The sequence below is a fragment of the Solanum stenotomum genome, chromosome 6 (assembly GCF_019186545.1).
Source record: "Solanum stenotomum isolate F172 chromosome 6, ASM1918654v1, whole genome shotgun sequence".
Taxonomy (NCBI): Eukaryota; Viridiplantae; Streptophyta; class Magnoliopsida; order Solanales; family Solanaceae; genus Solanum; species Solanum stenotomum.
This window is the reverse complement of record NC_064287.1, coordinates 41,362,618-41,376,838: the sequence shown is the minus strand read 5'-3', so window position 1 is coordinate 41,376,838 and position 14,221 is coordinate 41,362,618. Positions and strand designations below refer to the sequence as shown.

General features: G+C 34.3%; 2 protein-coding genes across 2 annotated transcripts in view; one reads left to right on the top strand and one right to left on the bottom strand.

The window, feature by feature from the left end:
• Positions 1 to 14,221, top strand: part of LOC125866761 (uncharacterized) — a 174,795-nt gene that overhangs the window by 60,741 nt on the left and 99,833 nt on the right. The gene's annotated exons all lie outside the window — the stretch shown is intronic.
• On the bottom strand, positions 4,318 to 12,773 carry LOC125866743 (actin-related protein 3). Its single transcript, XM_049547087.1, has 9 exons — positions 12,394 to 12,773; positions 11,849 to 12,311; positions 7,608 to 7,754; positions 6,509 to 6,601; positions 5,973 to 6,092; positions 5,516 to 5,626; positions 5,213 to 5,338; positions 5,013 to 5,111; positions 4,318 to 4,898 (listed from the first exon to the last, which is right to left on the bottom strand). The coding sequence occupies exons 1-9, from the start codon at positions 12,447 to 12,449 to the stop codon at positions 4,818 to 4,820; spliced, it is 1,296 nt and encodes a 431-aa protein (XP_049403044.1). The 5' UTR covers positions 12,450 to 12,773; the 3' UTR covers positions 4,318 to 4,817.

Genomic DNA, 14,221 nt, shown 5'->3' with positions numbered 1-14,221 from the left:
TAAGATTATTTCTTCTATTCAAAATTATACAAAAAAAATATATATATATATTCAGTGTGATTTTATAACTGTGGTCTGGGGAATGTGGTGTATACGTAGTCTTGTCCCTACTTTTTGAAAGTAGCTAGAAAGACAGGTTATTTATGATATATCCTCGACTCAAGTAAAAATATGTAATGAAGAGGAAATATAAAAGTATAGAAGTGGGAAAGGAAACAATAATAACAGATAATGTGATAATCGAATCAAATGAAACAACATCCAACAACAACAAATGAAAAAGACTATAACAATATTTCTTCACCCCGAACGAAAGGGAGAAGCTTTATCTTATTAGAAGTACCATATTTGCTTATAATCTGTTCACTAAGGTTCTATCGATTAGTATTACACAAAATAATTCTTCCTAAGAATCTCGTGTTATCTTTAGAAATCGCATATGTTATTTCTCAATATTCTCTTTAGTTTTTCTCGATTTCGTGTGAAAAGTATCATATAAATAAAATAATATTTATAATCAATTATAAAACTAAATCTCCCAAGAATAATCCCAGATTAGTTGTCTTTCTTTTGACTAGGTTATTTGGTTTAAATTGTGTGAATATGGGTGAATTCTAATTGAAATTTGGGTGTTATTATATAGTTTTTAGATTATTTATTTGATCTATATGTATGAGAAACACTTGCAACTATTATTTATAATCGAAAAATACTTTCTAAACTCATTTATACATATTTTTTGTTAATGGGAAATCGTGAATATCGTTATATTCACGTGAGTGGAAAGAAATTGATGACTCTTTATAATATTAGTTATAATTTATATTTATTAAATATGTTTTTAAAAATTATGATTTATGTATTTGCTTTATCAAGTAAAGTCATTGAACTTTGTTTTATGTCAATAAAATTACTCAATTTAAAGTCTTTATTTACAAAAATCACTCAACAACATTTATTATTAAAATAAATTTGAAATGACAAAATACATTATATATCATACAAATGTGGACCCCGCAAATAAATATTTTTTTTAAATCTCATTTTATCCCATTTATCACTGATCCCGTCCTTTAATTTGTTTTCCATCACAAATGAAAATAAATAATTTTTGGGTATGAAATCCAAATTTATTGTATGATACAGTCAACTAATGGATTAGATTCATTACGTGATGTATTTGAACATACTTCATGACCTCAAATCCTTAATGTTAAGTCTACCACCGTTATCATGATCTTTTAACATAATTGTCATTGTTAAAGTCATGTTATCACAATCTTTTGTATGCTTTTATGAACTGTAACGAATCGTTCGGTCGTTACGGGTGAATTAATTGTTAAAAAATTGGGTGATAAATTTTTTGGAGTGGTGAGCTAAAATTTTCAGACTAAGCTAGACTCAAACCAATCTGAGCAAGGTGAAGCCTAGGGCAATTTGGAAAAGGATTGAGTAAAATGTTTAAGCATGAGTTGATTTTTCTATTAGCTAAGACATTAAGGAGTTCCTAGAGCTTTTCGGAATTGAATTCGAGTAAGTAGAACTCTAGATATGGAACTTGGCATGAAGGAGTTGGTTTGGAACGTTTAGGTGTAAAGCTGTGTTACGAAATGAATTTTTTTGGCGTGACTTCCAAATTTCTGTCTTGTGCATGCCGCTACAATAGGTGACTCGTCGCTATAGCGGTGATCCCGCTATGGCGCCGCTGCACTATAGGGGTTAGTCGCAGTGTAATGCATAAAATTCTCAAAACCGTATATTATTTGACAATTTCTTTTGAGAAAGAGCAAGGGCGACCTTGGGCAATTTTTCTTTGTTTTTCATCATAATCATCGGCGAAGGTAAGTTAATTACTCCTTACCTTTATAATTCGATTTTTTGGCCTTAGAACTCGTGGTGGTTAACGTAGGGGAGGGTTTGGGTTGGTATTATGGTGGGAAAATCTTAGTTTAAGCATAATTATCGTGGAATTGGCTTGAGGTTTGGATTTGGTTTAGTCTAGATATAATTAGGTCATGAGAGGTTAATTTTGTAATATATATTGTTAAATCAAGAATAAGCCAAAATTCATAATAATAATGGGAAAACTCAGGTTCAATAGAGCTTCCAAGGCAGGGGCGGACCCACATAGAGTCCGTCGGGTGCTCGAGCATCCATTAACATCGTCTCGGAATATATATATATATATATCTATGTAGTAATTAAGAACAAATGAATTGATTGGTCCAATATATGGCTCTTTGGTGGGTGCTTAAGGCTCTTTTAGTGTTGATGAGCTCGGTTTCGAATCTCATTGTTAACATATCTTTTTTATATTTTTGATTCCGCTACTTTCAAAGCACCCACAACTTTAAAATCCTAGATCCACTGCTTCCAAGGCTTGATTCGAGGTAGGTAATGATTGTTTGTTTTCCGTTTATGTTATATGTGCTTGTTAACTGGTTCGTTAGTATTACAACATACATCAAATGAAGTTTATCATTTTTTTCTTGCTCTCCATGACATTTAACAAAACCTATCAATAATTACGCCAAAAACAAGGAAGATAAAAAAGCCCTATGATCAACTTTATAAGTTAAAAAACTTAAACTAAATAAGAAAAGACAGACAGTTGAAACACCACTAGCAATCTGATTAAAACTATAGTGGCTAGGCAGACTTAACCTCTGCATAATACATCAAAATAGTTGGAGACAGTGACTCCAAGAGACCATGCTTGTTTGCTGGAAAAATGCTTCCACCCAACTCCTTCCAATGGCTTGTGGCTAAAAAAAATAGGCTGCCCCCCACCATAACCATATACATAATCTATCAGTGTTTTAATAGACGGAGGCATAAAGTGCGAAATTTTATCTAATCGATCATCATCTTATGACACATATTTACCCTTCCTATAATTTTTGTATATTCAACTACTTAGGCTTGATAATATATTTAATGTAATTATAGGTCACTAAACTCTTCACTAAAGAGAAATTAGAAATACATTATATAAATTAGGGAAAACTACACAAACTAGACTTATTAGGCAAAGTATTTTGCTTAAATTGGGCTCAACCCAATATATTTACCCTAGTTGAACCCACAATCCAAACTGTATATCTGACTAACTCCCTTGTTCTATTCACTGAACCACTGTTGATACCATCAGAGTATATATATACTCTGATGGAATCTATATACTCTGATAGTGTCAAATAGTAATTGAACAGTTTTTTCACTGAAACACTGCCTCTTTCTCCTTGATGCCATCAGACTATATATATATGCTCTAATAGTATCAAGGAATAACTGAGTAGTGTTTTTCACTAAAGCACCATTTCTTCCTCTTTGATATATATATATTTTGAAGCTCCAAGTTCAAACATTATATTTTGATTGTCTTCCGACTCATGGGGAATCCAACTTGAAGTTCCTAGTTCAAACATTATATTTTGATTCTTTGAACTCTTTAGTGAAAATTCTGAAACCTCTACTGATCGAGCATAACCCAATACTTGAAACATACACGACACATATAATGTTACCTATTGAGGTGTTAATCTTATAATTCTTCTTTTATAAGGACAATATAAGCGGATCACCTTGATTATTCCACGAGATAAAATTAACTTCTACCACCATAAATATCAAGTAACTCCAAAACTTTTGGCAAAAAGAATGTCTTACAAAAGTTGTAAACCTCTATGGTCACTCATCAAGCAAAATCCCCATGGACCCCACACTTTACCATTCATAAACATAGGGTACTAATAATTTTAATTTCCATTAACCACACGACCAACAGAATCTATAGAATCGAGGTTTCCTATGTGGACTCTTGTCGTATCTTGTTGCCGTGGCGAATTGTGTGGAGAAGAGTTTTTTTTTTTTTTTTTAATGAGATTCAAGGTGACATTTTTAATTCCCTCTTACACTATGATCAAGAATGTTCAATGCAATATAATATAATCAATTACAATATGAAAAGCTATAAACCCAATGTGGTCAGAAAACTACTTTCCTACTTCCTAGATATATACTACTATTTCTCAATCTGTGTCTTTTTGTGAAAACAGACCCATAAAGATTGGTGCTTCTTCCAAAGTGTCTTGTGGATGCCTCTTTTACCTTAAGACTACATATTGATTTTAAATAATGAAAAGGAGTCACAATGATAACTGAACTGTAATTCTGTTTTATGTTCAAGAAATACAAACAACAAAAAACATATTCCGCATCAAATTATGTAGTAAACAACAACATTATGCAGTGAACAAAATGCATAATCTATGATACATTATTCTGGAAAAAGAATAAGGAGGTTTCCCCAACAGTGAGAATAATGTACAAGTGTAGCTATATAACATTCAAAGTTTCAATTAAAGCGAAAAAAGAAGAAAAAGAATATAAATGATCCTACAATCCTCTAATCAAACCCCAAATCGTATGACAGCTTATTATTTTTCCTTGAAACTAAGTATACTTGTAGCCCTCTGACTCAACCGAACACTCAGAAAATGACATTCAGCTCAGGTAATGTTCAATTGTTCGGTGAAACTTATCTGCCATTGAAGTGCCAACCGGCCCTACCAAGGGTGGTCAACCGTATCCTGAAGGTGCAGGACAGATGTGCTTCCTATGGAAAGAATACAAGAATCTTGTTTTCTAACAGTTCAATGAATGAAATTTACAATGCACTGCCTCCAATAACCTGTTAACATACACAGTCCTCATGGATGTAGGATTGCAAACCGAAGTTGAGAAGTAGGGCAAGGATCAGGGTATTGGGAGGAGAACATGACGATGAGAAATGCCTTCACTGATTGTGGTTAGTATCAGTACATTCCCTTAAATACAGGGTTTGTGCGACAAATGCTAGCTCCATATTCCTCATATTCAGCCTTTGTATGGCAAGCCTGATATAAGGAAACAACTAAATAGGTCAGATTTCGCTGACCAGCCATTTACAAAGAGTAACTTCAGTTGCAGTTATAAAACCTAAGGTAACAGAAATCGAATAATTAACTTACTGCAAAAAATTCAGGAGTAGAAGCAAGTACAGATCCTCCAAACCAAACTGCATATCTCTGAATAGGATGGCTGACCACATTCACTTCAACTGGTTGTGCCTGAGTGAATATGTTTTCAGTAGGCGAGCATCTTTAGGTACCAGAGACCAAAGATTCATTCATCAATTAATTCAGATAAAAATTAAAGCATAGATGCTTACTTTTACATTTCCACCTAACCGAGCATCTGATGCAAGAACACGAGCATCCACAATCTTCTTGATATCTCGTTGCAATCTTCTATGGAAGTCTTTGAACATGGTGGATCCTCCAGACAAAACAATATTCTAGTATTTTACAAGGGCATAATATCACATACACATTCGAAGAATTATTTCAAAGAGCGTGATATCAAGATCATGACTTTTAACTCAACCATATAAGGGAGACTTTTCTACTGGTCACACATTACTGGATCACTTGATTAACGGAAATCTTATATAGTTAATCAACAATAACTTTACCTTATATAAAGCTCTTCTTGTGTCTATAGGTGCAGACTGAATACATTTGTCTATCACATCAGGTAAAGGAGTTGTAAAATCACTGTTATATATTTCGGGATTGAAGAGAACCTGCAAAAACCAGTTCTTAAATCAGAAAGGTGTTCACCCAACCTAGCGATAATGCATCACCTCTACAAGCTTTGTTTTCTTATTTAGCTATAACTATGTTGATTATGTGGTCCAGCCCTTCCCTGGACCCTGTCCATAACGGGATCTAGCATCAGGTTGCCTTTGTATGTTGATTATAAGACCTTTTAGAGTTCACTCTGCCATGCAGCAAATCAGCAGTATATGAGGCATACATCTGTAAATAATTGGGGCAATGTCTACAACTACATGATTTTTCAGCTTAAAACAAGCTGCAAGAAGACCTTGGGAGCTTGAAATTATCAGAGACTTGAAACACAGAGCACACCTCGGGACCAAGAAATCGTTCATAGCCAACATCACATGAATAAGGTGCTCCTGTCTTTGGTTTTGTACCTCTCCAATGTTTTATGTACTTCCCTGGCTCTTTGTCATGCTTATTAAACTCCTGAAATCATTTGCAGCAACAAAATAAATCACAAGTGATCCTCAGTTGCTAATTTCATTCTCAGATGTAAGAAGAGGATGATAAGCAGCTTAAATCTTGACATAATTAGTTGCTCTCATTCTCAGGAACGTAGAACCTATGTTGCTCGGACTCTTCAAAAATGTCCCCAGGTGAGTGTCGGATCCTTCAAAAGTAGTGCATTTTTGGAGAATCCGAAAGGGGTGCGGCAACATTTTTGGAGAGTCTGAGCAACTTAGCGTAGAACAGATTCTTCAACTCAAGAGTAGGATGGAAGAACAACATGCAGGGTAGGCATTATCACAAGGAACTTCAAACTTTTATTTTTCCTCTTAATCAAGGTTCTTTTTCCCCTTTCCACTAGCTGTATATTAGACAATGTTACAACCAAATCATACCTTGACAATGTCTGAACAAGTGTAACAATACATTTCCTTCACTTTCCGGGCTACTTCGAAGGAATCCTCCGGTGGAACATGCTCCCCCCTTTCCTACATTGAATCAAATAGATTAGATTGAACATTTAAGAGATGACTTGCTAACACGCACCTTTTCAAAATTTCAAAGTTCAAACTGAGACCTCAAAACATGTCTGTGCGCTGGTACCCGAAAAGTCCATTTGGAGTGAAGCACATGAGGAAACACTAGACAAACCCGATTTTGGAATCAAAACTCTAAAGAAATAAAAACAGATGCATAGCGTAAATCAACCAATGTAGTGGTACTGCAATTAGTGAAAATATGAAGTAGCCTTGTAGGTTTAGCAATAGAGAATTAATTGGGAACTGCTGATAAAGGATGTTCTTTTTAACAAATTTTCCAAGATGATGCTTGCTACAACAACTAACAAGGCACTCTCCCAAACTTAAATTTTCCACTTGCAAAAAAGAAAAATGCTGTAAGGCCTCAGTTATATTTTTCAGGCAAAGAATGCTCTGATCCGTTACCAAGAATCTGTATGCAAAGAGGAAATAAACAAAGAACGGCTATCCTGTCCTCACATAATAACATATCTTCTTTTTGATGAAATAAGTGAGATATCATCATGTTATGAACAAAATATTGAACCTAGGTATTGCGACTCTCACCATAATCACTACAACTAGAGGAGCTTGCACACTAAGGAATATATTTCCCCCTTCTACAGTTTATGAGTGTTCATTTCTAGAGGTTGCAATTACTATATAGTTTCCATATCTTTTTTTTTTAATAAAATAATCTTGTTTTTTAAATATCTTGGATCCTCTTTGAACTCCAATTTATTTTATCACAAGTCATAACAAGGAAACACCAAATGTCAGGATATCAGAATTCTATTTCATTTGTCCCACTTGATTCTATATTTAATAAGTTCTATTTGTCTACTAGATAGGAAACAAATTAGGCGAGGAGTTTTTTATTTTTTATTATTATTACTATTTTTTATAGGCGAGGAGTTGAATGAAGAGAAACAATACATTTTTTCTTTCAACCAATTCTGAGAGATGCCGTACATACCCTCATGAGCTGTTGAATGAAGAGTGTAACGTCTCTTCCAGCAATGGGGATTGACTTAATGCTGCTCCCGATAACATAACCGTCAGCAACAGGTACAACATGAGTAGCACCATCTCCAATATCCACTACAACTCCAGTCATCTCACACTAAAAAAAAGGACAAGAAATATCTGCTTAATATATCAAGAAATTTTATGCAGATCTAATAGAAGGCCAGTCAAGAAGTAGACAAAAAATAAATACATACGTATTAAAGAAGCAAGTAATGGATACTGGATGTACCAACAACAAAATGTGACCAAAAATTTAGCAGTTTCTCTTCATAGCTCAAGAAAAAGCGAAAAAGGAACATCTAGGGTCTAACTGAAGATGTGATACGAACTTGCTAGGGCCTTTATAGTATTCATTTCAGGTTCCTAGCATGTTATAAATTATAATGCTAATATTGACGGTGGCCCTGAAGAATTGGGTGATGGCTATTGCAAAACTCGTTTCTGGTTATGATATTTTGGGAAATCTTTCCACATCCTCATATATGTAGCATTTTTGGCTTAAACACGATAACATCTCATTGAAAAAGTAACGATTTCGACCACATAACCAGATCCTTTTATTATAAAGATAGGGGTATCAATGCTTCTCTGTAAACCAACAGAACCAAACCTTACCAAACTGATTATTAGTTTAAAACCACAGATTTCGATATAAATCTATAACCGTACCGAATGGTTGGAGTAGGTTTTTTTTACTTTGTATATTAAATTTATAATGAAATATTATAATTTTTGCCTTGGTCCTGGGGATGGATGCAGATTGAAATTGCTACAAGTAACACCCAAACATACTCTACTACTATTAAAATTAAAGGATTCTGACAATCTTAGTACTTTTCTTGTCAATAAAATTAAGTATTTTCATTAGAGCGTTTTTCACTCTTGTATTTTTCATGCCTATTTTAAAAGCAATTTTCTTGAGCCGAAGGTCTATCGTAAACAACCTCTTTGCCTCACACAAGGTAGGGCTAAGGTCTACGTACACTCTATCCTCCCCAGACCTCACTAATGGGATCACATTAGGGTTGTCATTGTTGATTTTGAATCTGGCAATCTTTAAAAGGAAGCCACCAAATATATCAGGGAATGGGAACCATATCAGATTCTGGCTAGACAAATGGACAGGAGACTCCACTAGCCTTCCCAAATATATTTAACATCGCCAGACATCCTAATTATTGTATTGCTCAGTATAGGGATGACAACTCTTGGAACCTGAACCTAAGAAGAAATTTGCAAGATTGGGAATTTAAAGAGTTATTGAATCTGCTCAAAAGCTTATAGAACTGCAACATTAACATTCAGCGCAGTGATAAGTTAAAATGGAACTTCAACAGCAAAGGTTTATACACAGTCAAGGCAGGATATGAACACTCGAGCCCCAATAAAATGATGAGGAAGTTAGTCTGGAAGACTAAACTCCCCCCTTAAGTCTCATGTTTTACTTGGACAGCCTTAAAAGAAGCATGCCTCACTCAAGACAATCTTATGCGAAGAAAATTCAACTGGTCAATAGGTGTTACATGTGTCAGTCAACTTCAGAAAGCATCAACCACCTCATGCTTCACTGTCCTTTTGCAACACACTTTTGGAACATGTTCCTAGCGCTTTTTGGTATAAGTTGGTCCATGCCCTTCAATATCAGAGATGCCTACACTAGTTGGAGCTCTATGGAAGTTAGAAAATCCATCAGGAAAATCTGGATCATGACCCCAGCTTGTATTTTTTGGGTTATTTGGAATGAAAGAAACAAGAGATATTTCGATGCAGTTTTAACTCCAATTTGTAAGCTTAAGGCTAGTTGTTTGGTTAGCCTTTTTAGTTGGGCCAACTTCTCCCCTGTATTTACTTAAATCACTACCTAGATTTTGTCGGCTCCTTAGCTCTATAAGGTTTTTTGTTCTTACTGAGCTGACAGATCCCCCCTTTTGTATCTTTGCATCTACTGGATGGCTTAATGAAATCTCACTTCATCAAAAAAAGAAGCAAGCCACCAAGGTATGTTTTCCCCCCCTCCTCTTTTTTTGTGAATTTTGAATCAAATATCAAGTCAATATTTCTTTTCCAGAAAGTCTTAAGTAATGGTACATGTTATTTTTTCAGATTTTATGTCTTTTGAACTACAAACTTTCAGTTAGCAACTCAATAATTTTGTTTTAAGGTGGAGCAATATTTTGTTTAGGTAAAGAGTGTATTGGGAGTGCACATGTTGCATTATTATAATTGTTGTCCTGTATATCAAAAACTTACAAGGGCATTGCATATGTACAAAGCTCTTGTACTCAGCATTAAAGCTTGTTATTATTTTACATAACAAATGAGACAACCTAATAACACTGACTCTTTCTTGACGTTTTGTTTTTGATAAGTTAACTTTTACTTGATGTTTTGAAAATAAATACTGAAAATAAACCGAATCGTATCGATATCAAAGAGAAATTGAGATGATTGGCACATTTTCGAAAAGTCTAACTTTAGTAATACACAATAGAGTAACCGAAAATGATATGGTATAAATTTCTTGAACAAACCAGATAAACCGAACCAACAACATCCCTAATAAAAGATAGTTGAACTCTTTCACTACCTTCACCTTTTCCTTGAACTTGATTGACCAGGGTTTATATTTTGGCATTAGTCATCTTACCAGAAATATATCCTGAATTTTCCCCTTCTATCTTGCTTCTCCCCCTCTCCATTTCCCCAACCCATTAATCTACCCTTTTCATCTTCTTTTTTTTAGTTTACTTTGCTTTAGTTCTTTTTCTTCTGTTATTCAATTTTCCCCAAGGCTCAATAGGTCACTTCTTGCCGGCAAGCATTGCTCAGTAATACTTTTGTCAGAAAGGCAAAATTTATTAATTAAACAGCACCAAGATTGTGCTGACCAGAAACTCTTAACTCTCCATTTCTTTCTTCTTCTTTTCTAGTTCTTTTGTTATCCCTTCCTCATGTCTTGATTCTTTGGTTTTTAATTGTTTTCATACAGTTTATGGTATCCATATAAATAGAATATACAACTTGCTTTTACAGTTCTTGCCCAATCTTCCTAAGGAACATTTATAGCAGGCATAACACTTAGTTATCCAAAGGCGAATGACCTAAATTCCATGAAAATAAGTTAAATGGGTAGAATGCCAGAAAAAAGCAAAATAAAATGAACATGGTGCACTCTAAGGTTATTATCATAAATATAAGTAAGTTTCATCTGCATTTTAGAGCATTGGCACAACCCTCACGGATGAGTAGGACCTTGGCATGTTTGACGAGCTCTATCTTACCCACTCTAATTGTACTTGCACTAAATGACATTAACAAAATGCAAACACTCATACTGAAAGTAAGAGATAACCATCTATCCTGGCTGCTAAATTTCATCCCACAACAGAGGTAGAGATATTCGGTAAAAGACGACTTAAGTCAGAATCTATAACATTCCGTATCATAATCAATTAATAATGTTGTAAGTAAGCATAGATCAGCCTACCAATGGACTACTGATTGTATCATTTCCCGGATATATGCAAATAAGAGCGGCCATACTATATTCCATATTATATCAACTCATGCTCTTATTTTTATTTAACTGGTCAAAGCAAATTGTCACCTACAAGACAACAATTGTTATGACTAATAAAGGAGGAAATGAATTCCTACAAGTCTATGACCAATTACAATTTGAATAGAAGAAAATGACACTACCTACAAAGATCTCGTGTTTTATTTACCAATCTCCTATGAAAATGACAATATAAGTAAAAGAACATTTGTCATTGGCCATAAAACCAATCTCCCCTAAGAAAGAAAGAGAGAGTTCCTGCTCTGGTGCACTTACTATGTTATCAAGCTACTCTTTAGCTAAGCAAAAATAAGTCTAAATTTCAGAAACATAACGAACTTTTGGTAATAAAGCAGACACAGCTGCGTATGTTACTCTTTTACAGATGAAGCAAGGCCAGTCATAAATAATGTGTAAATTAGTGCTCCTAATGTACAAATAAAATCCATTTTTTATCATCTTTAACACAAAACAGCTCCTTCTTGTAACCCCTTACATATTAAAAGATCCAAATTACTTGGAAAAGCTATTAACTTATAAGGTTATTTCTGTTGGTTAAGGTGCCCTGCAACCAAAGTATTATGTGGAAATGTATACTAGCGGAACTTTCAAACACATAAGCTACTAACCTTAGATGTTGTATATCCAGCCGCCAAAGCAAGCACCGGCTGCACAGCAATATAAAGCCCCGGTATATTGAAAGTCTCAAACATAATCTCACCGGTATATTCTCGACTTTCTGGTGCAGTCATGGGGCTTTCAGTCAATAAAAAATAGTGATCCTCAGGGTCACAACGAAGATAATTAAATATACATTGCTGCCAAAAACGCTCCATAGCATCCCAATTATCAACCTGACCATGTTTAATAGGATAACTAAGATTATAAGTATTACTAGATTTAGATCTAGTCAATGCCTCTTCCCCAATAAAAAAATCCAGATCCGCCATAACCCCTGCACTATGCTGCGCTAGCAAGTTGCTGTTCTTAGTCGTAGCTCGAGTCTGATTCAGAAATGACTCATTAACAGCAACCACCGTCGGTAAAATAAAACTTGGTTCAACATTTCCAGCAAAACCCAATTTAGTATACCTGAAAATATAAATAAACATCATTGAGGAATTTCATCAAACAGTTGGTGAGCAGATAAAAGAACCAATGATTCAACGCATACCCAGTTCCATTATCAATGACTAGAGCAGGGCGAGAGGTAGCAGGGTCCATTATCATGGTTGTTGAAACAAAGAAAGGGGTGGCGACAAATGCAATACTAAAAAGAAGATGATAATGGAGGTGGGTGAAAGATATAATCCATCTATTTCAATGAGAAAGGTGACAAGAATTGAAGTAGCAGTAAAGAGAGTACTTAGGAATATTCATCAAACAGTTGATCACTATTATACTCTATACTCAATTATAGCTTTGGTCTCACTGTCTATTGGGTGTTTTCGATTCGTTTCTTAGCAATCAAACAATTCAGCTTTCAGACCCCCCGACGTTTTGTGTCTTTGGTCGGCTGTCGTACCGCGGGTCATCTCCCCAAATAGGATCAACTTTCCCATACTTTTTCAAATACTCAACTATCTACTATTTTCTTACAAAATCACTTAATTTTATATTTTAACTCAAAAGTCACTCAACTATTCATTTTTCTCTAAAAAAATTAGCTCAACTTTAAATTTTAACTCAAAATTCATTCAACTATCAATTGTTATCTCAGAAAGTCACTCAATCTATTTAATTGATATTTTAATTAAAATTTGCTAATATAATTTTTTATTTAAAAACCAAAATTTTAAAAAATAAAAAAATATCATTTAAATCATTTAATGACCTGCCTCACTTGATCCGACCCGTTAAAAATATAATATTGACCCATTTTATTTTACCCATTCTCCTACCTTATTCACTCTCTTACAGACTCTTTCTCCTCTTCTCCTTTGCATTTTTTTTCTTCTGGTTCTCCATTGCTGCCTCTTCTGCTTCTTTTAGCTAGGTTTTAATTAGGGCATCTTAATTTCAAAATTCTATATTAGGTAGGAAATTAAAAGAAATTGATTTAAAAGAGCCAAATTAAAGGAGTTTGATAATCAGAAAAAAAAATCTGTGCTTTGGCCATATTCAACTCTTAACTTGTAATAATTTGCTTTTTGGTTGAAAGAATCATATGAACCAGAATCTCCATAGTCAACTCTCGTTTCCTCTCCACTGCACAGATCTTTCTGGTTCCCTTTTTCTCTCTAATTTTTACTTCCTCGTAATTGTTCTTTATCATTTTCGTTTTTACTTGTTACGATTCATTTTGCTTAGTTGCGTTCGTTTTTATTGTGTAATGAAGATAGCTGCCATTTCTTCAATGGTTGCAACAATTTACATGAGAATATTTGTGAAGGAGATGAGCGGCCGTATTGATAGTGAACCTCTAAATCAAACCATATTACAATCAAAAAGCAAATTAGACTTCTGACATATAAGCTCTATCATTGCCAGTCCGAATCGATGCATTAGATTCCTATAATTTCCTACATTAGAAATTGAGATACCCTAATTAACACTCAACTAAAAGATAAAGAGGCAGCAATGGAGAACCACCAAAAAAAGCAGAGGAGAAAGAGTTCGAGAAGAGAGTGGAATGAGGTAGGAGAATGGGTAAAATAAAATGAGTCAATATTATATTTTTAACGGGTCGGGTCATTAAAGAATTATATTAGCAAATTTTAATTAAAATATCAATTAAATAGGTTGAGTGACTTTCTGAGAGAACTATTGATAGTTGAGTGACTTTTGAGTTAAAATTTAAAGTTGAGTGACTTTCTCAGAGAAGAGTGGATAATTGAGACACTTTTGAGTTAAAATACAAAGTTGAGTGACTTTCTGAGGGAATAGTAGATAGTTGAGTGACCATATAAGATATTAACTCCTAAAACGGCGAGAGAGGTGAATAATTTGATGTGAATCACACTAGATACATAGAAGAAATGACAAGAGAATTTGTTATGTAT

What these genes read in the sequence shown, in the direction of transcription:
- LOC125866743 (XM_049547087.1), bottom strand. Translation starts at nt 12,449, where the DNA reads ATGATAATGGACCCTGCTACCTCTCGCCCTGCTCTAGTCATTGATAAT. An exon ending in CTTGTTCAGACATTGTCAAG is followed by an intron (nt 6,093 to 6,508) that starts GTATGATTTGGT and finishes AAATGATTTCAG; the next exon opens with GAGTTTAATAAGCATGACAA. An exon ending in CTACTCCTGAATTTTTTGCA is followed by an intron (nt 4,899 to 5,012) that starts GTAAGTTAATTA and finishes TCCTTATATCAG; the next exon opens with GCTTGCCATACAAAGGCTGA.